Source organism: Brachypodium distachyon, chromosome 1 (assembly GCF_000005505.3).
Source record: "Brachypodium distachyon strain Bd21 chromosome 1, Brachypodium_distachyon_v3.0, whole genome shotgun sequence".
NCBI classification, from domain to species: domain Eukaryota; kingdom Viridiplantae; phylum Streptophyta; class Magnoliopsida; order Poales; family Poaceae; genus Brachypodium; species Brachypodium distachyon.
Window position 1 is genome coordinate 49,259,250 of NC_016131.3, and position 25,965 is coordinate 49,285,214.

At 45.4% G+C, this 25,965-nt stretch overlaps 3 protein-coding genes and 1 pseudogene across 4 annotated transcripts; 2 read left to right on the top strand and 2 right to left on the bottom strand.

The window, feature by feature from the left end:
* Positions 1-1,792: 1,792 nt before the first annotated feature.
* Positions 1,793-5,494, bottom strand: LOC100837034 (annotated as a pseudogene).
* Positions 5,495-6,139: 645 nt separating this feature from the next.
* On the top strand, positions 6,140-8,438 carry LOC100837340 (chaperone protein ClpB1). The gene is made up of 6 exons (XM_024457541.1): positions 6,140-6,557; positions 6,804-6,937; positions 7,037-7,377; positions 7,479-7,752; positions 7,853-8,050; positions 8,208-8,438. The coding sequence occupies exons 1-6, from the start codon at positions 6,140-6,142 to the stop codon at positions 8,400-8,402; spliced, it is 1,560 nt and encodes a 519-aa protein (XP_024313309.1). The 3' UTR covers positions 8,403-8,438.
* A 10,405-nt stretch (positions 8,439-18,843) lies between these two features.
* LOC100841062 lies at positions 18,844-21,866 on the bottom strand. 2 transcript variants are annotated; one of them, XR_729711.3, is made up of 5 exons: positions 21,723-21,866; positions 20,317-20,411; positions 20,014-20,175; positions 19,302-19,885; positions 18,844-19,211 (listed from the first exon to the last, which is right to left on the bottom strand). XR_729711.3 is itself a non-coding variant. In XM_010229774.3 (4 exons), the coding sequence occupies exons 2-3, from the start codon at positions 20,408-20,410 to the stop codon at positions 20,030-20,032; spliced, it is 240 nt and encodes a 79-aa protein (XP_010228076.1). In that variant the 5' UTR covers position 20,411; positions 21,723-21,860; the 3' UTR covers positions 19,580-19,885; positions 20,014-20,029. The 2 variants fall into 2 exon arrangements, 1 of the variants encoding a protein (XP_010228076.1); XM_010229774.3 differs by lacking the exon at positions 18,844-19,211 and having other exon boundaries at positions 19,580-19,885; positions 21,723-21,860.
* A 3-nt stretch (positions 21,867-21,869) lies between these two features.
* Positions 21,870-25,953, top strand: LOC100840148 (protein SMG9). The gene is made up of 8 exons (XM_003557115.4): positions 21,870-22,249; positions 22,793-22,901; positions 23,352-23,467; positions 23,572-23,691; positions 23,802-23,891; positions 24,437-24,570; positions 24,787-25,051; positions 25,611-25,953. The coding sequence occupies exons 1-8, from the start codon at positions 22,010-22,012 to the stop codon at positions 25,761-25,763; spliced, it is 1,227 nt and encodes a 408-aa protein (XP_003557163.1). The 5' UTR covers positions 21,870-22,009; the 3' UTR covers positions 25,764-25,953.
* The last annotated feature ends 12 nt before the right edge of the window (positions 25,954-25,965 follow it).

Here is a 25,965-nt window from a genome sequence, read left to right on the forward strand (position 1 = left end):
CAACGTAGTCGAAGAAGAGGAACGCCGCCACCTGCCATCATCCACACATCCAATTGCAAGACAGCAGACACAACTAAAACAACCAACACGTCGCTACCCGCAAGAGTGCCGACTGCTAACCATGAGACACAAATCTCGCCGGATCCAAAGATCAGCAAGATGACCGGGCCACCCGCCCCTCGACTCCACAGGTTAGAGCGACACCAAGATGGAGGAAGAGCAGAGACAAATTATTCAGACGCGGCGCCGTCTCCTCCATAGAAGCAACTCCTCAAGAAATACTATGCCAACCTAACCACAGGCCGGAGCATTGGGGTCCCCACCCCTTCCCATCGCCTGAAGCGGCAGACGAAGGAGGCAAGGACCGGTGGCTTGGCGCTGTAGTCCGGGCAGATGAGATCGCCACTTGAGATCCCTTTCCTCGCTGGGAATGGTTCCTTATACGGGATAAGTTGTATGACAAACATGTCCCGTTTCTGTTCTTTTTCCATGCTGACATGGATAAGTTGTGGGCCCCACCCACATAATCACACTCACACCGACTAAGGACAAGTGACGGCCCACCATCAATTTGCTCTTTTGCATCCATGTCCGAAAATGCTTCACAGATATTTTCTCGCGCAAGTGTCTGGCTCAGATCCATTTGCAGCAAAAGATGCCCTCTCAGCACGGATTCACTTGAAAGATGGTCGACAGGAGCTATTTGGCCGTCCATAAAATGCTCAGAGACCTTTGGCAACCCAAAAGGTAGTGTATATGATCCATTACATCCAAACAAAGTGGGCTCAGGCAAGACAACTCGAAAGATGGGAGCCAGGAGTAATTGGCCCCAAAAGCACGTCCCAATGCAGCGACTCAATTTGGCGGTCGTGCGCTTTTTTATGCGGGACGATCCATTTTCTATAGAGTTTGCACCGGATAGCTATTTTCACCGGATAGGCCGCCGTATAAAGAGTAAAATGCACTGACGGTCACTCAATTTTGTTTCGACTCTCAATTTAGTCATTAAATTTTAGAAATCAAAAGTTACGGTCCGTGAACTTGACGAAACATCCCACATACGCTAGACTTCGTGTAACTAAAAAACTTATTGTGGCGTCCTGCTAAGAGATGTGCAATGACAATATTAAGATACTAATTGTGGTATCTACATATATGAGTTCCATCTCGAAATTTTTCCAACTAAATATGACCCACCGCCTATCGAGGTTACGTGAAGTCAGTTTGATTTGAACATTTTAAATTTTATCATATTTCTACCATTTTATTTTTTTAATATAAACTTATTGTTTGTTTCTCAAGATGGATCATGTTCTAGATCTATGAAATTCAAAAGTCGGACTATTAACGGTGATGGTTGCATAATGGTATTGTTGGGTAATTTTCTTCAATCAAGTTCACGGTTATGATTGATTAACGCACTCCCTCTGTCCCATGTTAAACGACTCAAATATGTCCAATTATGAATATACCTATGCCTAAGAAACGTCACTTAATATGAGATATGAGACGGAAAGAGTACTTGTTTTTTTTAGATTTTCTACTTCTCTTTTTTTTCTGGTTGATCTGCATAAACTTTTAGTATGAAATAGGTGTTGAGATTGGAAACAACTATCGCGTGAAACATCTTAAAATTCTCAAGAGTTTCTAAGCCCTGCCTGGTAATATTTAGGTATTTTACACGTCACCAATTAGGTCGTTCCTTGTTCAAGACTATTTCTAACTGATGCTACATCAGAAGCAGATGGGCGACAACATCCATTCCCGAATAATAAGAGAGAAAACTGCGACCTAATCGACCAATGACCAAACTTGCAACAGGAAGAACACAGAGAAACAGAAAACCAAAAAGTACAGTGAACTATTGTCAGGACAAGAGAAATCTGTGGATCTTGGTCCAGGCATACACTCTCTTCTGGCCGAACAAGCTTACATGACATAGTTATGAGTTTATATGAGTTTACATGGACAACCTCAAAGGAAGTTAAACCTACTAAGCTCTTGAGTTGCACGGTGATTGTCTCGGCTGTTCAGGTTGACGAAGTTGTGCCGAGTGTTAGTCTGAAGAATCGTGCGTCTATCTCGCCAGCATCTGCTTCTGAGTGTAGGGGGTCAGACAGAGGCCTCAAATCGACCCACTAGTGGTTCAGCTGTAAATTGTTTGCCATATTAAATCAGCGGGACAACTTCAGATCAGAAAGGAAAAGCTAATAACATAAAAGGTGTTACCATCAAGCTGTTCCTAGTTCAAAAACCAAACTGCTTCCTCTATCTTGGTTGTGTATATCAGCAGCAAATGTTCCACACACTACAGTGAGAATATCATTTTAACTTGGACGGGGAAATCACCGGGGCTTGTTATTTAGTCTTCGATTGATCACCTCAGCTCATCACCGTTGTTGGTTCTCCCTCCTCCGAGCATAGCAGGTCCTGTCATTGTACCTAGGCCTATCTGATGCTCTCTGAGGCACAGGCTCCACCCTTCTCTGCCTCTCCGGAGACCTCTGGACAATCTCTCCATTAACAAAAAGCTCAGCTGCAAAATCAAATAGATCGGAGAATATGAATATGTTGCTTCTAGTCCTATAAGGGTAATCTAAACAACCTAGATTAATCCAAAGACATTGCAATGTTATACAGGCTAGACAGGATAACATAATAGCTGTAAATGCATTGTTGAGGTTTTGCCTCCACTGATCAGCATTACTGTACCCGAGTGCAGAACCAATGACAGGGTTTTGCTTCAAGTCCGTTAGCATTTAAAACAAGGAATTGCAAACTAACAACATACAGAAATAACTGTAATTCAGATAGAACCCACAATGGAAGTAAAACAGCATCATAGATGTGATTCACAAGAAAATGCTATAATAGCTAATTAAGCTCACTGAAATTTGGTGAACGACAATCATGGTTATGATGTTTCATTTCTACTGATCTGATCTGTGAGACTCTGACACACTTTATTGAGGGGCACGGACATTACAGAGAGGCTTGTTACAAAGTCCATCAGCAATAAATACAAGATACTGCCAACTAAGCTCAGCTGCTTTGCCAAAATGGACAACAAGACAGGCTTGGCGAAGAATGGCAACTAATTCTCAGAACAGATAAAAGAGACAGAAATATATCATCAATGTCTCATCTCCACTGATCAGAAACCTATTTTGCCAAGGTGCTGAACCGTTAGAGAGACATTTGTTCTTAGTCATTAGCATTCAAAGCAAGAAATTGCCAACTAGGCTTCTCCGTTTTGCCAAGATGGACTACAAGACAAGTTTTGTGAAGAATAGTCACTGACCAAACTCAAAAATAATAGATACCTTGAAATAAGCAACAACCCAAGAGGCGGTAAATGTGTCACTCATGTTTCATCTCCACTGATCAGAACCTCATTTCACTGAGGAGCTGAACCGTTAGAGAGACATTTTTTCTTTGTCCATGAGCATTCAAAGCAGGACATTGCCTTTAAGATGTCACAGCTTTGCCAAGATGGACTAAAGAACCTTTGGTAAAGAATGAACACTAGTTAAACTCAAAAGAGTTCCGAAGGCAGCAAATGGGTTACTTGATGTCTCATCTCCACTGATCAGAACCCCATTTTACCGAGGTGCTGAACCGTTAGAGAGACATTGTTCTTAGTCCATTTGCATTCAAAGCAAGACATTGCCAAGCAGGCTTTCTCACTTTGCCAAGATGGACTGCAGTACAAGTTTGGTGAAAAAACAGTCAGTTGGCAACAACTCCAAAATAGATCAATGGCTTCAAATAAGAAAAATCCCCAACATGCGGTAAATATGCTATCGAAACACATTTTACAGAGTTGCTGATCGGCTAGCGAGACATATTTTTCTTAGTCCATTAACATTCAAAGCAGGGATTTGCCTATCCTCATAGGCTTGCCAATATGGACTAGAGCATTTAAGGCCTAGGTTCGGGTCTGAAAAAATTGTCATCATAATGAACTGATTTAAATGTGTCCCTAATATTTCATCTCCACTGATCAGAACCTCATTTCACTGAGGAGCTGAACCGTTAGAGAGACAGTTTTTCTTAGTCCATTAGCATTCAAAGCAGGACATTGCCTTTAAGACGTCACAGCTTTGCCAAGATGGACTAGAGAAACCTTTTGTAAAGAATGACCACTATTTAAATGCAAAAGAGAATCAAAAGGCCCTAAATGAGTTAATTGATGTCTCATCTCCACTGATCAGAACCTCATTTACCGTGTGCTGAACCGTTAGAGAGACATTGTTCTCAGTCCATTAGCATTCAAAGCAAGACATTGCCAAGTAGACTTCCTCACTTTGCCAAGATGGACTGCAGTACAAGTTTGGTGAAGAACAGACACTTGAGAAGAACTCTAAAATAGATTAATGGCTTCAAAGAAGAAAAGCCCCAACGGGTGGTAAATGTGCTACTGAAACACATTTTACAGAGTTTCTGATTGGCCAGGGAGACATATTTTCTTAGTCCATTAACATTCAAAGCAGCGATTTGCCCAAAGTCATAGGCTTGCCAATATGGACTAGAGCATTTAGGGGCTAGGTTGGGTCTTAAAAAATGTCATCGTGATTTGAATGCTAAAGAATCATTCTACAAGCTAGAACTTATCATGAGGAACAACCATAGGCATAGATATGAAAAGATGAACTGATCTCCTGAAAGAAAAAAAGCTACCTCCATAGTCCTTGTTCTCAGGATCAACATATGAATCGGGAAGCACAAACAGAACACCAGGAATGCCTATAACATATCAAACAGTGCATTAGATGTACATCCTCTTTAAAAAGGAATAAGAGAGCAATACTTGGTAACAAACAATAAACCTTACAGCTTGTTGGATGTCTCCTCATCGATCTCACACCCGAAACCGAAGTACCGCTCACACGAGACATTGTAAATCTTCTTCTTGGCCTCCTCCTCGCTGCATCACAGACAAGCCGAAACAAAAGTTAGCTACCCCTATCTCTCAGCAGCCATGCGTGTGTGCTGTGGATGCTGTCACGAAATGGGGGAGGGGAAGACATGGATGGGAGGGCGGGTAGTAGAGGTGTACCTTCCGAGGATCTTGGCGAGGGTCTGGATGTAGCAGTCGATCATCTGCTGCTTGGTGGCGCCCTCCCCGCCGGGCTTGTCCATGACGATGAGCCAGTGCTCGTAGTCGCACCCGGGGAACAGCGGCGCCATCTCCGTGGGCGCGCGTTCCCCTCCTCCTCCGCCGCCGGACCGCGTCGGGGAGTACCCGTCGCCGCCCGGCCGCCGCGCCATCCCGCGCAGGAAGCCGAGGCGGGGGGCCACGACCGCCGGGCGCAGCAGCGGCTCATGTACTGCCGCTGCCACGCACGGGCCGCGGCGGAGAAGGGAGGATATGGAGGAGGCGGAGGAGGACGCGCGTCGAGACAGGAGCCTCCGGGCTCCGGCGGCGGCGGCGGCCATCTTCGTTAAACCCTAGCAGCAGCGGCGGCGGCGGCTACACTGTGTTCTTTCTGAGCTGCGTATGACGGTGATGGGTTTTACTATGGATCCCAAATGGGCCGGGTGGGCCTCGACGGACTTTTTTTTTGTTGCAGCACAACGAAACATGAAGATCAAGATCGGTTACGTCTTCTCAAAAAAAGAAAAGAAAAAAGATCAAGATCGGTTACGGATTCCATTCCGTCCCGTTTCCTTGTCGGATACTACAAGTGACAGCTGATTCGACGGCACGGTTCATACATATATATGCAGCTAGCGGAACGTACGAAAAGTTGTCAAAGTGTTTAGAAGGAAAAGTCGAGACATGTTGTGGCAAGCGATATTGGCCAAGAACGTGTTAGTCTTGGCCGGAGCATCCGCCGCCGCTGCCACGGCCGCCATGTTCTGGGCGAGGTCCGCCAAGCAGCAGCCCGTGGGCAGCAGCTACAGACAGCTCGCGCCCTTGGACGCTACCACGCTCGACCCGGTCATCGGCCGCGACGCCGAGATCGACCGCGTGGTGTGCATCCTCTGCCGCCGGACCAAGAACTGCGCCGCGCTCGTCGGCCCTGCCGGGGTCGGCAAGACGGCCATCGCCGAGGGCCTCGCGCGGCGCATCGCGTCCGGGGACGTTCCCGCCGCGCTCGCCGGGGCGCGCGTCCTGCAGCTCAACGTCGCGGCGATGGTGGCGGGCACCAAGTGGCGCGGCATGTTCGAGGCGCGCCTCAGGAGCGCCATCCGGCGGGTGGAGGAGTCGGCCGGCAAGGTCATCCTGTTCGTCGACGAGATGCACATGCTCGTCGGCGCCGGGGACAACCGGGACGGCACCGTCGACGCCGCCAACATGCTCAAGCCGGCACTGGCACGCGGCCGCATCCGCTGCGTCGGCGCCACCACCGACGAGGAGTATCGCAAGTACATTGAGCCCGATGCCGCGCTCGAGCGCCGGTTCCAGAAGGTTGCCGTCGAGGAGCCCAACGTCGAGGCCACCGTCGCCATCCTAAGGGGGCTCAAGCAGCGGTACCAAGACCACCATGGCGTGGAGATTCAGGACGATGCTCTTATTGCTGCCACACACCTCGCTGACCGCTATATTACCGGTATTTACTGATGCTCATCTGTTGCTCCGTTTTATTTTTAATTAACAATTTTTTTTAGCACGAACATGTGTGCTCCTTGTTTTTTTTTTACTTCGAATTTTGGAAAATCTAATGGTAATTGTGCAGCTGTATGCAAGAAATATGCTACTAATTGTATTGGAATTGAGTACTACTCTATAATTTTTAAAATTTGGAAAGATTAGAGTAGATATGGAAATTAAGTGGATGGTTTTGTTGTTTTGTTAGGTCGCCAATTTCCGGACAAGGCAATTGATCTGATTGACGAGGCATGCGCTGGCGTCAAGTTGCATGTCGAAAAACAAAAACAAGTTGAAGATGAACAAAACAGCAGCTCTGTCAATGCACCCAAGGCGGGAATTGTTACCACAGGTCATGTTGCGCAGGTAACAAACCATTCCCAATCATATACTACTAGCTTGTGATGTTCTTGTCGTCATATTCTCTTATCTTGCTTGAAGGTTGTGAGTCGATGGACCAAAATTCCTTGCACCATACTTGATCCAGAGGATAATGACAAGTTGATCGGCTTACCGGGGAAACTGCATGAGAGAGTGGTAGGCCAGGATGAAGCGGTCAATTTGGTTGCCCGAGCAGTGCTACGGTCCCGGGTCGGCATTGGTCAATCCGACCAACCAATAGCATCTTTCCTCTTTCTGGGTCCGATTGGTGTTGGGAAGACGCAGCTTGCCAAAGCTCTCGCGGAGAAGATATTTGACAACGAGAAGATGTTGCGCCGTTTTGACATGTCCGAGTATGCTGGGAGCGGATCCGTGTCGCGTCTCATTGGGGGACCTCGAAGGTTTAGCTACATTTTAATTCTGCATGTGTTTATAATTTTTATATGGATCGTTGCTTAATTAATTACCTCGTCTCTCACTCAATTCATTTGCCTTTCTAAAGGTACGAAGAAGAAGGGCTACTCACCGAGGAAGCCAGGAGATATCCTTACAGTGTCATCCTTTTTGACGAGGTGGACAAGGCAGATCCATCGGTACTCAAGGTTTTTATTCAACTCCTTGATGATGGTATCTTGACTGATGGCAAAGGACACGACGTGGATTTCAAGAATACTGTCATCGTCATGACCTCAAATCTAGGAGCAGAGCACCTAACGTCATCAAGAGAGGCTAAAGAAAACACAACGAAAGATGCACATGATCTTCTCATGAAACAGGTTAATTAATTAATTTGCGTTAATCTCCAAATGCTAGCTACAGCCTCGGACGTACGAATATAATGGCTGCTGATTGCAATATACACACACACTCATGCAGGTTCGGAGACGCTTGAAGCCCGAACTTATTAGCAGGCTCAGTGAAACCGTGATATTTGAGCCGCTTTCACATAGCCAACTACGGGAGATCGTAAAAATCCAAATGGAGAGTGTCGCCGCCAATCTAGCCAACAAGGGTGTCTTTCTATTTGCAACCGACGCGGCCTTGGACGTCATTTGGTCAGAGTCACACGACCCTGTAAGTAGAACTTTTTGGTATTTTCAACATCAGCACTACACAAATGAAGATCCAGCTAGTTTTATTTTAGCACAACCACTACTATTTATTTATTTATTTATTTATTTACTCATGTAGTTTAATATGTTTGTATGTTTTGGGTAACCATGAATCGCAGGTGTATGGCGCAAGGCCTGTGAAGATGTGGGTGCAGAAAAACGTGACGACAATTATTTCGGACATCCTAATCAACGGAGAAGCCCGCCAAGGCTCGACGATCTCCATCGATGCTTCCCACGACAAGAAGGGGCTAAAGTACCAAGTGGTGAAGAAAGGGGATCCGTTTCCTGATCTAGGAGGCGGCCAGAGTTGATTTTAGCCGTGCAATGGCCACTCGATCTCAGTATCTCATAGTAGTAACAAATAAAGATGAAAGCTCGTGCGAAAGCATGCATGCATACATAATTAATGCATAATAAGTTGTTAGAGTGATTTACAATGAAGGAGGTTATATTGGTAGGTTTACTTAGTATTATTATTATTTTGAATGGTGTTGTACGTGATTTTTTTAATGGTGTTCTACGTAATCTTCTTTCGAGTGTCTCCTATGTAATATTTTTTTAAGGATATAAAGTGAATTTTAAATTGTATAACCTTTTAGAGACGGTTGAAATCGAACCTTCACTTTCCAATCCTTGAAATCAGCACTCTGAGTTTTTTTTTATATTTCCGGTCTATATTGCTCGTGAGAAGGTTTACAATCCCGAATGGTTGACGTGGGCATGTGGCCCTGGTTGAGCCTAATAACATTGGCCGACGCTAACTCATATTGCTACGCTTGCTACCGAAAAATGGTGCCTATCCGAATCTGTAACATTGGAGCAAAATCTCACATTCAATATCTTGGTTGGGACCATGATTAACCGGTGATTGCAACTAGAATATAACCCACTCATGCGTAATTAAACCAATCAGAAGCCTAAACCATCGATCAAACTAAAGTGGCAATTTTGTAATTTTCCGACCAGACAAATCCACCCAACAAACAATAGTTAGTCAACAATCAAATGCTTGACCGTGGCCATGCCGGCAATCAAGGTCACTTGTGACCGGAAATAGAAAGGCCAGGGTGTTGATTTTAAGGATTAGGAGTTGGATGTTTGATTTTGACCGGCCCTGCAAACTCAAGGTTTCAAACACACACTTTATTGGCAATAGTCAGCCAACTATCTTAGGCTTGAACAACAATACCTGTAAAGTCGAGGTGCTGATTTAAGAAAGTTACTCCCTCTTGATTCATAATAAATGTATCGAATTTAGTACAAAATTGTATACCAAGTTTGAGACACTTATCATGGATCGAAAGAGGCAGATGTTAAATTTCGACAAATTAACACAGCTCTTTTCTGAATAGCATCGTAAGTAATCTTCTACGACGGAGAAGAATTTATGTCGGTTTTCTTAAACTGAGTGATATGATTGTGTTGGGAAAATATTCCTTCTGATCTTCAAAATTTTCATTATTAAAAAAAGTGGAATTAAGGATCGGAGATTTTCTTTAAAGAAAAAAACTAGCTAGGGAACTGCCACGCTGGCGTGCGTAACGAACTCGACCGTTGGTTTTAGGTGCGCTGACGTAATCATTTGGGTCAGCGTGACAAATTAAAGGACGTACGTATGTGTACGCATGTCGCCGTAGAATCCATGCATGCAGTACGTACGTCGAGCTAGATATGTCAAATAATTAATGACTAAACTCGTCCGGCATGCAGCACTAGTCTGGACGTACGGCCGGGGCTTTGCCAAGACGCGCGCGCGAGCAGCAGGCAAACGCGCGGCACGTACGTCGTCGCTGCCTCGGCTATGATGAGCAGCGCGCGGTGCTCTCTCGTCCTGCAGGGGCCGGCGGCGGCATTGCTGTGCTTTCTTGGAGGCGTGGGCTGCTGCGGCGGCATGCATGGAGCTGCCTGTGTAGGGCTTGGACATAAAGCTCCAAACTCGACAATGTGTGCCTATCTTAAAATGGTGATGTTTTATATTGTTTATTAAGTAATTAAGTTGTCTGAATTAAGTGTCAGACTGTTTGTGTCAGTGTGTGTCTAGTTGGCTTGCTACTTTGCTAAACAGTGTTGTGTTTATACATTTGTGCTCCCGAGCTTTTAACAAACCGAACCGAACTTTAGTTTTAACTCGTTAAGCATAACGAGTTTAACTAGTCGAGCCTTAACGAGGCGAGCTGCTCGGTAGTCCACCCCTATTCCTGTGGACTTGCGGAGGCGTGCGCTTTTCTTGGAGGCGGTCGCTGTACTCGATCGACCGGCCGGCCGGATTGCATGCCTCTGCCTTGTGGTCCCGGCGTGGGTGCCCAAGCCCCAAGACGGCGGCGGCATTAAGCCTCCTTCTGCATGCATGCATACCCGTCGAGCGATCGAGCTCTTCACCGGCCGGCAGCCGGCGTCCTTGAAGAAAGGCGCTCCAGCCGGTCGCGCGCGTCACCCATCGCAATCGCAATCGCAAACAAACAAGAAGAAAGGCATCTCGTACGTACGGCGGCATGGAAGCGGGGCCAGGCTCCGAAACAGGGCCGGCGCTCCATGGATCGGCAACGACCTCACGAATTCGTTAACTCGATGCGCGAATTCACCATGCATGTGAAACATACATACATATGGCAGTGCAGACACTAGCTAGGTGCGTCGAGAGATATGATGCCCAATTATATGATTAATTCAAGTGCCCAAGTTGATCATACCGGTTAGCTTGGCGTACGTCCGGCATATATGCATGCGGCGGTGATCGGCATGCAGCTAGCTAACTGCATGCCGCATTAATTGCCGACTGGCTAGCTTGCTGTGCTTAACTTGTTGGAGGGCTGGAGGAGGCGTGCGGTGCGCTGATGCATGCATGCGCCGGCGGCAACTGCATAACAAGCTACCAACCCAACGGCGAGCTCGGTCGCTGGCTAGGCTGGCGCAACCAGAGCCGGCCACCGCTTCTTCAAGGACGCGCGCGTGCCCAAGACGGCATCACGGTACGTAGACCGTGGCGTGCATGCACGCACCGGCGTCCTTGAAGAAAGGGGCTCCAGCTGGTCGCGGCATCCATCGCCATCGCAAATTAAAGGAACAAGAAAGAAACGCATCTCCTACTTGACTTACATGGAGGCGGCCGGCCAGGCTCCGAAACAGGGCCAGCGCTCCATGGCTCGGCAAGCTGCAGATAAAACAGGGCAGGCTCCATGGACTACTAATATTACTGCACATACACCAACCAGACAGAAAAGAACGTAGTAGCAGTAAAGGTTCGAATATAATGCTCCGAATCACCAAAACCCATATAATCACCAAAGAACTAGTAGCATCGATGTGAATGATAAACCAACAAGTTTTGCAAGTGCCCTGTTAATAGTTCAAACTGCCAAATGCATGCGAAATGGGCGGCACGAGTTTTGGAAAAGAATCGATCAAAGAATCCACGCAGAGAACCTTGTTACTTGGCGAGAACCTTGCAGCGCCTAGGACTTGCTCCGGGAGCTCACCGCGGACGAAGAAATCAATTGCCGCGCGTCGAGTAGCGGTTCGCGAGGTACCCCAGAACGAGCAGCAGCGCTTGCTCCGCGACCATGCGGTAGAGATCGGAGTCCTCGACCCGCGTCGGCTCGGGCTTGGGGTCGGGCGTCGGGGCCGGGGTCGGGTCGGCGTCGGGCGTCGGCGTCGGCGTCGGCGTAGGCGTCACCTCGCATCGTAGAACGGGACCCAGCCGGGGCTCCACCGGCGCGGCGCGGATGACGGTGGGAAGCCCGAGCTCGGCGGCAGGCTGGTAGAGGATCGCCGGGGCTTGGGGCAGCACCGTCGGCGGCGTGTCAACCGGAGCAGCCGCCGGGCTCCGGATCCACTGCGCCAGAGCCTGGATCGCAGCTCTCGCGCCGTTTTCCAAGGCGAACGCATATATCTCTCTGACTGCCTTCCGCAGCTCCTGAAGCAACGTCTTCTTAGACATGGTGCGTGGAGGCGGCGGGGCTCGCGCTGCTCCTTGCGGATGGTGGAGGCGGCGGGGCTCGCGCGGCTGCTTGCGAATGGATCGTCGGTGGCGGGCGGTGCTTCTATCGGCCAGGTGTGGTGCTGCGATCGATCGCCGGGTGCCGCTCTTATATGGAAAGGAAGGAAGATCCATCACGCGATCTCTGGTGGCGGCGGCGCCATGCCAGCTGGCATGCCCGGCTGGCATAACGGCTTCGGTAATTTTTTAGAGCTGTTCGTACGTGTAGTCTTTTCGGTAAAAAAAAAAATCTTTTGCTCACACAACTGCTTGGTAAAAACCTGCGTATTTTTTTTCGACGTCCTTTTTCTTTCTAGAATGCTTTTTGGACGTCCTAGCAGCAGTGCTTGTTTATACGGGATAAGTTTTTCTTTTGAAGCAGCCACGTTAGACAATCCGTTTACCGGGATTACATATATAGTCACGACACAAGACAAATATGATAGTCAAGCAACTTTGCAAAAAATACCCTCAAGAAGAAAATAAAATAAAATATTCTCCTCTTGTAAAAACTTGTGCCTCGCCGAACCGTCATCCACCCACATCCTCCAACGCCACCATGGCAGCGCCGAAAAAAAGGGGCGAACAACCGCCATGCCAATATCTAGGAGAGCACATTCGCATACAAGGATGCTTTCTGAGCTGACGAACCGGACCGTCACAAGCAACGACACCGAGACTTTCTGGCACGTCCGCCGGGGATCTTCCCTGTGGTCACCAGAACTCGACGCCGTCAACTTCATCCAACATAGTCGAAGAAGAGGAACGCTGCCACCTGCCATCATCCACACATCCAATTGCAAGATAGCAAACACAACTAAAACAACCAACACGATCGCTACCCGCAAGAGTAGATGTTGTCATCTAACGAGCTTTAACGAGCGCTCGCAAGTGCTCGCGAGCTTTTAACGAACCGAGTCGAACTTGAGTTTTAACTCGTTAAGCATAACGAGTTTAACGAGTCGAGCCTTAACTGTTGAAAAAATAAGCAATTTCAAGAATAACAATTCAATGAATAATTCCGGAGTATTGTTCATGACGACAGTAGCAACTAGCAGATGCATCTCGAAAATACTAGAAGTATTAAACAGCCCAACGAACAGCAATATGAACTCGCAGATCATAACTAAACAACAGATCGAATCACAATGTACGTACTGTTGCAGTGGAGAGCAAGCCGTTGCTGTTACGTTCGCTTGACGAAGTTGCTGACGAAGAAGAAGAAGGCGCGTCGCGCACCCGCCGAATCGAGAAAGCAGACGACCCGTGGTTGCAGGGAAGCGAGCAGTTGCGCGGAGCGCTTCCCAAAAACCTTATTCGCCCTCTCCCGTACAGGATCGCAAAGGCGAAAGGTTCCGGAGACCTGCTCTCCCGATCACTGGTGCACGCCGGTGCTCGGGATGGAGTAGACTACGACGACGGCGCAAAAGCGAGAGACGGGCGAAACCCTAGCGCGGTTGTGTTGCATACCGATCGGAGGGACGGGCGGCTGTATATATAGTCACGCAGGTATAGGTCGGTTCGGTTTAGGAAACCTGAACCGACTCCACAAAATCTGCACGCGTCCGTAACAGATTCCAAAAAATACCTCACGCGTGTGACAAAAAATAAGAGGCCCGGCCCGGCCCGACTTGAAATCGATCCATGCGGCGCACGTCATGGTGAGGCGAGCGGAGGAGGAGGAGGAGGAGGAGCGCGCGTGGGGATTTTCCTTGCTCACTTACTCAATAGGTGAGAAACAACATCCCTTATATGTTGGTCTCACTCACTCTCAACTAGCAAGATGGGACTATTCCCTTTCCACTCCCCTGATCCCACTTCATGAATGGGCCTTTGAGATTTTTCAGAATTTATTAAAATTGGGCTTGGGCTAATTAGGCCCACAACTCAAATTCTAACAATCCCCCACCAGATCTCAAATACCTAGATCTCAAATTACATCCATCCACACTCACAATGAACTAAGCCTTGAATTGCAAGTTGGCGTGAAATAGATTTCACTCAAAGTCAACCAGTACTGGGCTATCAGTAGTCTACCTCGCGGGTGAAGCATATGCGTCGTACTCCGTGGTCTCTTCATGAGTTACTAGAGATCACCCAAATCTCATAGACTGCAACGTTAGACAGTCGGACTCATATAGGTGTGTTCTTTCAAAAATACTCTGTAGGACAGCATCTTTTGCTACTCATAGCCGCAATGAACACATTAAGACATTTCGCCAACCTGCCTTACAGCAATTTGAGAGTCGTACATCTTCACATAGAGAGGGTTATAACATACTCTCCTCTGTTATACCGATAGCTTCGTTTTTCCCAGATCCTACTTCACCGGATCTCCGATCACATAGGTTGGGTTACCACTTGAAGCGATCGCCCCCATACTGGGTTCGATCTCTGTGCTTATAGTGCTAGTCCCTGGATCGACTCGGTAGCACACACAGTTTCAAGATGTAATATCAAGATACAAAGATCAAAGGTATATTACATCGCATTGATCCAGAACCTTACATATTGCATAACCTCATGGGTTAGCTCAGAAGAAAATAAAACCTTGCAGCGGAAATCAGAAGATGCAGGAGTCTCATAACAACTCCACAGTCGAAACATGTTGGAATGTAAACTCACAACCCTAACATTTCGTACCTCACTTTTTACCTGGTTCACCTGCAACATTTAAACGTTGTAGCCACTAGGCGGTCAATACATTGAATGTATTGCCAAGTTCACAAAAGGGTTATAACAGATCCTGTCAAGTATATGCAGTATTGGGCAAAGTGGGGTTTGGCTATTTGCATTAAAGCATCAATGTATCATCCTATGATTTTAACAAATAGTTTTAACACTATTGGACACGGGGTAGAAACACCCATGCTCCTATTAACCTAGAGCACATTGAGTAGATACATCAAGTGCCCCTATCCTGTTCAAACCATTCATTTTATTTAAGAAATTGGAGTGAGTGAGACCTTCCTTACAGCCCCCATATCTAGTTGCTCATAATTGTCCGTAACCGGGGACATGGCTAAGTACTTAGTTTGACACTCTACAGAGGTTGTACACTTTACCCACAAGAAACCGACGGGTTAATCCCTTGCTGTCCTCAGGATAGAGTAGCAACGGCGTCGATTACAAGAATTTTTAGACCATAGTCACCCAGACCACCTGAGGGACCTACGTTCCCACCTACACGGCTACATCTGCACAATCCTTCGGATCCAGGATCATATGTCTTACTCCATCAAGCCAGAGCCCATTTAGCATTGTGGTTGTACTGGAAGCTACTAAACAGGAAAACTAGTCCAGTCTCGGGTACCCCAGGTGGCATTCCACATTTGCGACGCAAGCGTTCCCTGAATCCACGGGGAGACGTCCATGGACGATCCATCTCCGAATCCACGGAGACTCAACTCAGAGGGACCCATAGAATGAACCTGACGTCGCATAACATCCCAAATCCTCAAAGCAGCCCACACAGGATGATTCGTTGGGGTTGTTTTGCCAAGTTTCCAAAATTTACTCCTCCATGACAATGATAACATATTGTAATAATACCACCCTCAAATACTAACATAGCATAGCATTTGACTACCTACGTTGGCGATTGGTGGTAAGGACATGGCAGGGGTATCCTATACTACTAGGAGAATCATAGCTAGCATAGGTACAGTAATATTCCTAACAATGCAACTAATAAAACATCTAGTGCATAGTAAAATAATAGGTGAAATGATCAAAGTGAACTTGCCTTTGTCACGGTAGTTTTGAGTTATACTCTTCACAACACACACGTTGCTCTCCGGATAATCTAAACGAAGCAAACATACACACATATAAACACACGATCCAATACAAGGAAAAATATGCCATGATGCGATGCAAGCATGTGACATGATTTGATTTATTTTATTTGGGTGATCAACTAGATCATAAATCTGGTCCAAATTATTAGCAATTTAAAACTAATACAGTAGGTTTTAAAACAAAGGCAAAACAATTGATTTAAAATTCTAATTAAGGGTTTTATTGGCATCAGCCAAAAAATTTAATTCAAAATATTTATTTTTATTTCCCAATGGACAGAGGACATTTAAACAAATTTTTGGGCATTGGTTTCAACTAAAAAAGATTTCTAATTAATTAGTTATGAATTAAATGGCATTAAAAACCTTTCTGTAAATACACTGTGGTTCAAAGATTCAAATTTAAATTTAAACAGTGCCAAAAGATTCTACATGTTGAGAGATTTCCAGAAAGGTAAAATTTGTTAAATTTGGCCCAGTGGTTTAAAAGTTACAAGGGTTTAAAGCTCTTCTGCCTTGACTGAGCTACTTTTAGTCTGTCTCGATTTAGTCTGACATTTTCCTCGGCATCCTTTATCAGGTCGGAACCGAATAGGCTGCGGTTCCCTACTCCATCCCATAACAATGGTGTTCTGCACTTCTTGCCGTATAGCGCTTCAAACGGTGACATCCCAATGCTGGTCTGGAAACTGTTGTTATAAGAGAATTCTGCATACGGTAGATTGTCATCCCAACTAGAGCCATAATCTAGAGCGCAAGCTCTCAACATATCCTCAAGGATCTGATTTACCCTTTCGGTCTGTCCATCCGTTTGCGGATGAAAAGCTGTGCTGAACTCTAGTCTTGTGCCCAGAGACTCGTGTAATTGTCCCCAAAATCTGGAGGTAAATTGGGTACCTCTGTCTGAAACTATCTCCTTGGGCACTCCGTGCAAGCACACAATCCTGGACATATAGCGCTTCGCTAATTGAGCACTTGTATAAGTGGTCTTCACCGGTATGAAATGGGCAACCTTGGTCAAGCAGTCAACCACTACCCATATAGAGTCATATCCTGATCTGGTTCTCGGTAAACCGGTGATGAAGTCCATGCCTATTTTATCCCACTTCCAGTCTGGTATTGGCAATGGTCTTAGCAATCCTGCTGGTTTCTAGTGCTCTGCCTTAACTCTGCTGCACACATCGCACAAGGCAATGAATTCTGCGATGTCTCGCTTTAATCCGGACCACCAGGCCAAGCTCTTCATCGGTGGCAATAAAAACCGATTGGGGCTGGTTCTGATGTGTCTATAATCTCTGCATTCTCTGATGTGTATTATAGATAAGAGTAAATTTCACAGAACCACACTTTTTGTGACAGTTGTCTCACAAAACCACAGTTGTTCGTAATAGTCTCACAAAACCATAACTTTTGAAGCAGCTGGTTTCAGAAAACCCCAATCTCGATAATTAAGCGGGTTGATGGTATTTCCGACTACCCGGTGGCCACAAGTCAGAGGGTGTTTCTACCCGACCCGTTAAGGTGTCAATTACCACCATTTCAGGCGACCCCCCAAATTCCCCACCCGACAGAAACTGACGTGGCGTCGAAAACAGGTCGGGGAAGATGACGTGGCATCTGACTTGTGGTCCCAGGTTGTCAAAAACACTATCAACCCGCTTAATATTCGAGATTAGGGTTCTTTGGGACCAGCTGCCCCAAAAATTGTGGTTTTGTGAGACTATTATAAACAAATGTGGTTTTGTGAGACAACTATCACAAAAAGTGTGGTTCTGTGAAATTTACTCTATAGATAACACTGATTCTAATAGTTCCACGTGAAGAATAACTCTGTATTCTCTCTTGATTTCCCTTCGAGTAAAAGAGAAACAATGTGTATACATATCGCACGTGACATAGCACCATCCAATGAATATTTTCTTATCCATCGGACCAACGCCAACTTATACTAATCTATACACGAATCTAATTGTTTGCTTCCAAACCCACAGACTACCAGATCGATTTTTGTGGTGTAATAGTACACTGTACATGCGTGTAGCAACTATGTTTCGGGTGGCAGATAAGCACCTGGGTGCCTGAATCCTTGAACAAATTTTATAACATTTCAGAAGTACCTTCGGTTGTTCACTTCAGAACTTGCCATTATACGCACGTAAAAAAATTCAATAACCAGGGAATTTAATTAAGGAGTTGGATCTTTATAATGTTGGAGATATGCATGATGGCCATAATATGTGAAGGCGTCAGGTGTAAAGATATCTCACCAAACTTGATCTGAAATAAATATATGTTCCCATCAACCACAAGATACATGTATTGAACATACATAAATGATTTTGCGAAAAAAAATCATATATACGTAAATGGCTAGCTCTTTTATATATGACCTATATATTTCATGTGTTCGATCTCCCTGTCTCGGGCAGTTCCATCACCTTTCTCTCCAACACACATATATAGAACGGCACACGGAGAAGGAACATGCACGTGCTAGGTTGAGAATAGGAGACATCGGGAGATGAATGCTTAGCAAACCTAGATAAAGAGGTTACGTCAACACTCAACATTGCTGTTGGGTACAAGTTATACCGAACTGAAGACACAGTTGCAGCACGCGCTTGAAGACCAGCCGAGGTTCATATGTGTTTCTTTCTAGCACCGGGCCAAGCTTCACAAGTATCCTAGTTCCAACGACCAGTTGCCCGGCGGCAGCATGGGTGCGGAGACTCAGTAGGGAAAAATGTCCGATTTTATGTTTATGGACTCTGGTCATGATAGCAGAACCAAGAGGTGCCATTCCCATTTCAAAAACACTTCCAAAACCCTAAATGCACGCTCTGTAGGTGCCATTCCCATTTCGATCATCTCCCGGAGACTCCTATATGCTTCGACAACCACGCCTATGCAGCATAAACCAGTAACCAGAACATCCAAGGCATGCTTATGAGGTACACATCCTTTCCTGAACAAATATAACGGAAGAAAGTATACGCCATTGATCCTCAAAGTTTTCCACATTTGCTGCAGCTGCTAACAGGAACACACCCACTATATTTTTACAAGTTCAGGAACACGCCCACTGTATTTAAAAACTCACACCACACTGATAGGTTCAGCAAAGCTACACTCAAATCTCAATACAAATTGATGTCTTCCTTCCCTTTCCTTGTTTGATGCTTGCATTTATTCAACCTCTTGTATTGGCATGTGTTGTTTGTTACATGTTGAAATACCCTTAGCATTGTATAATTGACGTTTACCTTGATGTTTGCATTTATCTCTGTTTCATGCTTAGGAGCCTAGCTTGAACAATTTTCAGGCAAAAAGAGATGCACCTGAGCCTAGTTCATCCATGCACAGCACAAATGAGAAATAAAAAATCCCAACAAATCACAGATAAACGTCCAACAGGATAAGAAAGAACAGCTAACCAGAATATAGTCCGCCGCCAGATCTCACCAGAAAGGGGCATACACATGCCTGTGCTTTCATCAGAAAAATAATAATACCAAATGCCTGGACAAAAGACTTTCCAAACCATCTGACAAAATATTGCCACATCTCTGACAAATGGCATCAGCCTCAGCAATCAGCATCACTGGGCAAAGAGGAGAGAAGCTTCTTAAGAAAACCATGAGATGCTAGCTAAAATAATAGTAAAGCACAACAGCTTCCATGCCATCTGGATGCTAGTGTTAGAAGAAGGGTGTAAAATAAATTCCTTTTTGCAAGGCATATATATATATATATATCCTCGTTGCAGCTCACAAAATCACAGAGTAGTACCAGAGGATACTGCATAAGAACACATCATGTCCATGCCATGATGGCAAAAGTCTAAAAGCAAAACATGCCAGACTGCCATAGAGGTAAGGTAAGAGTACTGTTTTATTATTAAGACAGAGTAGCCTTAAGATTGCAGCACAGAAAAGAAGGTTGTAGCAACACAGACAATCGCCACTTCGGCCCAGCCCAGTTCAGAAGAAGCCTTCAGCGTGAGCTTCCGGCCACGAACCTGAAACCATGAAGTGGAAGAAGTTCTAGAATCAGCACCATGGAATCTGATGCCGCAGCAAATTGTGTGGGGGCTTAGTTCGGTCAAGTGGTGCGATGGTGTGTGGCGTTGCTAGATGGTTGCTTTACCTCACGGTATCAGGCCTCAGGGGTTGAGGTCCTTCACGATGAAGTTCTGGCGACTTATGGGGTTCATGATGACCGGCGGACCAGCGGTGCGAGGCCATGCCTGGAACCTCTTCTCTGTCGCCTGCCACCACTCCTTGTCAGACACAGTCCCTGGTATGGTGCCTGGTCAAGGAGTGACATGATCATAATATAATTAACATAAAGGAGATGGTTTGTGGATACTCTTTGCAGAAGCACCAAGAATGTAATGTTGACTCTGCTGTGAATTCACGATGGGAATCAGAGGTAAGACATCCTACATACCACCGAAGATCTTCTTCTGGGAAACAATGTAGTCGCAAGCATATGAGATGGCACATGAGCCAACAAGGCCGGCGACTATGTACTTGGCAGACATCCTGCACAAATTCAGTAAACATAAGAGTTACCAACAGAGAGAAGGAAACTTGTATAGGTTGCAGGTTTAATTAATGCAGGCACCATCAAGCCATGGTTGGATTGGATGAATAACCAATTACCATGTAGATCATTCAGTTCGCCATTCAATGATCAAAGAGATGTTTCAACGTACCACCATATAAAAAATAAGTGAGGTACAAAATAATATATTATAGGTAATACCTGTCATTCCATATCCAAGTTATCCTTGAGAATACCAGTACGCATGAAATTTGTTGCGGCAATTAGTTCCATGAGCTGTTATTTCATTCTATATGATGCATCGAACAAGCAGGTGATCCAATTGTGTTTGCAACCAATTCGTCTAGCTTCATCTTTCATTAACGAAAACTAGTTTAAAAATGCAAGTGCCAGAATGGAAGTTTTTTCTTTTTGCAATAAGCCGGTACGAATCTGACTCATGGCAACCTCGATATCTATGCTTAGTTGCTGATAGCACAAGTTGTATCTTGTGAGTTAACAGGAGTATGACCTATGTACCTAACCCTAACTATTGCAACCCTGAGGCAAAAGAAAACACACGGTAAACCAACCAACAAACTAGCACCTCCGAAAATAGCTAGCTGCTCACATTTCTCCTCGCAACAAGCAAAAGGGCAGCAATTGTTTCCGGCGCAAAGACAGGATTAGCTTCAGAGCAGCTTCTCTGCAAGATCGCAAACTCCTGTGATCCTATCAGACAGCCTGCGAGACTGACCAAGGGGGGAAACATTTCACCGTCATTATTATCTACCAGCATTGACTGTGGAGCCATGCAGTTAAATTAATGCTGCTCCACCCAAGATTCCTCAACCGTGCCCCTGAACAAGACACCAATCTAACTTGCTCCAAAGAACAAGGCACCAATGTGGCTCTTTTTTTTTCCTCCCTGGGATCCGAGCTACGCAAACCCTAGCGCTGCAGCCTAACTCAGCTGATTCGGCCGAGGAAACCTCGCACAGTCCTGGATCTGCTGCTGAATCGCAAGAACCAACACAAAGCAGCAGCTAGCTCTAGCACTAGCACAGGACTCAGGGTCGAAACGAGCGAGCTTTCTTCCTTCCCCTCGACGAGAAGCCGACCGCGATCCAGACGAAATTTCTACTAGCTTACCAAATCCTCGAAACAAAACTGCTCCCTACACACCCTGCCTGCACTCTCCTTTCACAAGATCTAGCTAACTCGTCAAAAGCTACGAGATTCAGAGCGGAGGGAAGCAAGCAAGCGCACGCGGGTCAGGAACTAGGGGAGAGCAGTTTGCTGATGGTTACCTTGGGATTCGCTTCTCTTCTAGCTTGATTCAGCGGCGGATTTCTGCTCGGTGCTCTTGCTGTCTCGCTTTGCTTTCGGGGAGGAAGACGGGGAGAGGACAGGGTAACAAAGAGTCAGAGGAGAGGTGGGGAAGAAGAAGCAGCAGACTACTGGGCCCGTAATGGGCCTGTTAAGAGCATCTTCCTGGACCGGATTGGGCTCGAACTGAAGGCCCATAAAGCCCTCGGCCTCGACGGAGGCAGAGACGAGACGACAGCGAGAGAACGAGACGCAGGTCGTCGTCGACATGGCCGCCGGACAGCAGCAGCTCGCCGGCGCCGGCGACCGGGGCTCCTCCTCCTCCTCCCACCCGCCGCCACCGCCGCCGCCCAAGATCCTCCTCGCGAAGCCGCCGCTGCCGCCGCCATCGTCCTCCGGCGCCGACGACGAGGGCGGAGGCGGGGGCCGCGCGCGGCAGGGGCCGCAGCCGGGCTCGCTCAGCCTCGTCTCCGACGCGTGGGAGGTCCACACCGACAAGATCCTCCCGGTGCGTTTAAATCCCTAAAGCCTGCCCTGCTCTCCTCTTCTGTGTCTGTGCGTGCTGTCCAGGGTTTATTTACACTGATTAATTCGAGAATGACGATGTTTCGAGTGAGGTTAGCAGATGCATTGGATAGTGCTTACAAGTGGCTGCAGCAGATGCTTCCCGTGATTAGTGAGATTGTGATCATACTTGTTGTTATTTCCCAGCATTCAGTTGTAGTTGTCCACTTCATGGTTTAGCAAGTTCCTCTCAAGATTTGTTGGGAACTTGTGATTAGGAAGTTGTTGGTTCGTGGTGCAATGTTTCATGTCCTGCATCGATCATAAACACTTGTAGTTCTTATTTTCACTTTTCAACAGCACTAGAACTAGAAGAGAGTTGGAAGAAAAACCAAGCTCTGGATAGTATCCATATTAGTCAAGTTAGCAGAAACAAGCCATCAAAAGTATTTGTGTGATTTATGGTACTCCTGACATGTAGAATTTTTTGTTGCTTAATGGCATGCATGAAAATCTGAAAGTAGTATTCATGTTTTTACTTCTGCAGTATTTGACAGAGAACAATGATTTCATGGTGATTGGGATAATTGGTCCACCTGGTGTGGGCAAGTCAACCATCATGAACGAGCTTTATGGATATGATGGAACCTCACCTGGTACTATATCCATTTACGTATATTATGGTTCTGTTTTTACTTATACTAGGGTCCTTTTACACAGGAGAGCAAACATACAGTCTTCCAATGGTTGTTCTAGGGGTTTAAATTGACTTTGCCGTACTCACATGAGAAATCAAATGATACTCACCTGTAAGCATTAGTTGCTGGTGCACCTTTTAGTTGATAATAAAAACATTATTGCTAATTTTTCCACGTTATACTCCTTCAGCAAACCAAAATTGCTTTTAGCAAACTAAAAGGTGAGAAGGGGTTACTGAGAAGCATAGAAAATACACTGTTAGCAGTTTGTCAAACTTCTATGCTTCTTCCATAAAGCTTTTTTGTGTCGAAGGGGTTGCTGAGAAGCATAGAAAATACACTGTTAGCAGTTTGTTTTGTACCCAACTTGAGCAAACCAAAATTCATTCGGGGGAATGTTGTTTGTAGGAATGCATCCTCCCTTTGCTACACAAACTGAGGAAATCAAAGCAATGTCAAAGCACTGTACTTCAGGTGTTGACTTCAGGATATCTCATGAACGTGTTATACTCCTCGACACTCAGGTCAGATGAAGTTATTTACTCTGTAATCTTGTGTTCCAAATTCTAGAACATTAGAGTAAAACATATTACTGGTAATATTCTCAAATACAATCCTTGTCCTGCAGCCAGTGTACAGCCCATCCATCCTAATTGATATGATGAGGCCAGATGGTTCATCCACTCTTCCTGTTCTTAGCGGCGATCCATTACCAGCAGACCTGGCCCATGAGCTAATGGGAATCCAGGTAAATGCTATACTTCCATTCTTACACTTGATTGTGCTAATGCTAGCTTACCTTGGCAATACCCAATAATTGATCAGTATTTTCCGTTCTTCTGCAAGGAATTTCTGTAGCTTGGTGTTTTCTTGGCATCTGTCTGCAATATTTTGTTGGTTGTATCAGAAGGGATCAATGATTTTTCCATGTGGGACCTCATGCTTACGGTAAGTTGTCTGGCTATAATCTAGTTTATCTGTGTCTTGACTTTTTTTCTAGTAGTCTAATTTGATATTTTAAGAAAACTGAGCAAGCAGTACTTACCTTACTCTTTGATTCCTGCAACCTTCTGACGCTAGTGGAACAGATTGATAATATGCACGGATACTGTTCCTTCTGCATTTTGTTTATCTGTGTTTTCCTCCCTTCATATGGATTCATGCAATTGGGAACGATATCTCTTGACGATTTCTTCTTTAAAAAAGAAAGAAAGCTTGCCTTGGTTAAATTCTTGCCGCGCATCTTTGATTTTTCTTCCAAATTGATTGTGCAAATTTCCTCAGGATACTTGCTTCATCTGTCACACTCTTCAGCTTATTATGCATAGTTGATGACAGAACACTCTTGTTCAACATTTAAGAGAGTGGAATCTTTGTACTATATTGTACGGTTGAAAACTCTAAACATGGTGATTGATGACCCTAAGCTACAAGTGATATTTGTCAGTACTCTGGAAGGGTGAAATGGCTGTTGTATCGTGTTTATTTTTCAGGTTGATTTACTGAAGAACAGCATACCTGACCCATCTTTGTTGACCTCATCATCTACGCAAGAAAAGGAAAACAAAAATGATAACCAATCAGGCAGTGAAGAGTTCATGGCTGATGTCTGCTTTGTGCATGCTAGGTGAGCATAAAACTCTTCCTTGGAAAGTTTTTCCCCTGTCATCAGATGCTCATTGTTTTTATTTTTGTGAGCAAATAGATCTTTTGCATTTCCTATTTTGGTAAAACATGTGCATTGCTGCGGTATGAGCACATACCATACCATTTTGACACTTAATTTGGTTACCTACTCGTTTACTCGTAGTAATTTGACTGGTGTCGTTTTCTAATTAAACAGATTACGGGAACATGACTTTTCTCGTTCAAAGCTCATGTTTCTAAGGAAGATTCTTGGAGAACACTTTGAGCCGTCCTCGTTGAGCATTGGTAGCACTAGCACAACACCTGCAGATACTGATTCCTCAGTGCCTTCAAGCATGACAGTTGACGAGTTGAGCTCCAGTCAACAGGACGTGTTTCTTCTTCCGTTAAGAGCACATGATAACTCAACGAAGTTTGAGTATGGGACATACTCATCCATGTTAGGGATGCTTCGTGATCAGGTATGTTTGCTACTCTTCCATTTGGTCCTAATCTCTAGGCAAGTTGAACTTTAACGAACTTAGTATTTCGCATGCTAGAAAGGAGAATAAAAATAAACTGACCTGCAATTCTTACAAATTCTTTGCACGTCACAAAAAAGGATCCCGTTGCATATCTGTAAGAACTGAAAGATAAATCCAGCTATAGAAAAAAAAAGTGTGGTCAAACCCTGAATGCAACAAACATTCTAATGTTACTGTTGCCCTAATTCAACGTAAAATTTCCCCAACAAAATATCTATGCAAAGTGGCAGAAGCAATTCTTAAAACATTATATTCCATCCTTCTCTTCCATATTCTGGAAAGCCATAGGAACCTTACTTGCTTACACCCGAACTTGTTGAATCGATTTGAGAACAAGAAATTACATCTAGATTATTTCTTACACTAGAGCCGTGAAGCCATGAACACGAAAAAAGAAATTAATTAATTGTCAGACATGGCAATTGTTGTCTACAGCTTCTGTTATGTTTTCGACCCTGATAAGCCAGTCCGTTGCCATGTGTTTCTGTCTCTGCAGGTCTTGTCAAGGCCACCAAGGCCATTCTCAAAGAATCTCTCAGAGCGCGATTGGTTGAGAAGCTCGGCGAAGATATGGGACATGGTGAAGAAATCTCCTGTCATCTCGGAATACTGCAAGGCGCTCCAGAGCTCAGGACTGTTCAGAAAGTAGACATGTATCTGTTTGTAACTCTGTATGCCGTCGATTCAGACTGACCTGAAACACAATGGTCGCTGTTAGATCAGAAGATGAATTCGATCCATGTTGACTTTGAGTTTTGTCTAGTTTCGGAGTCTAAAAGCTGAAAAGACTATGTGAGAAAGGAAGTCCAATCTTAGGCGCTGTCCGTTTTGTTTTTCCATACAAAGAGTTG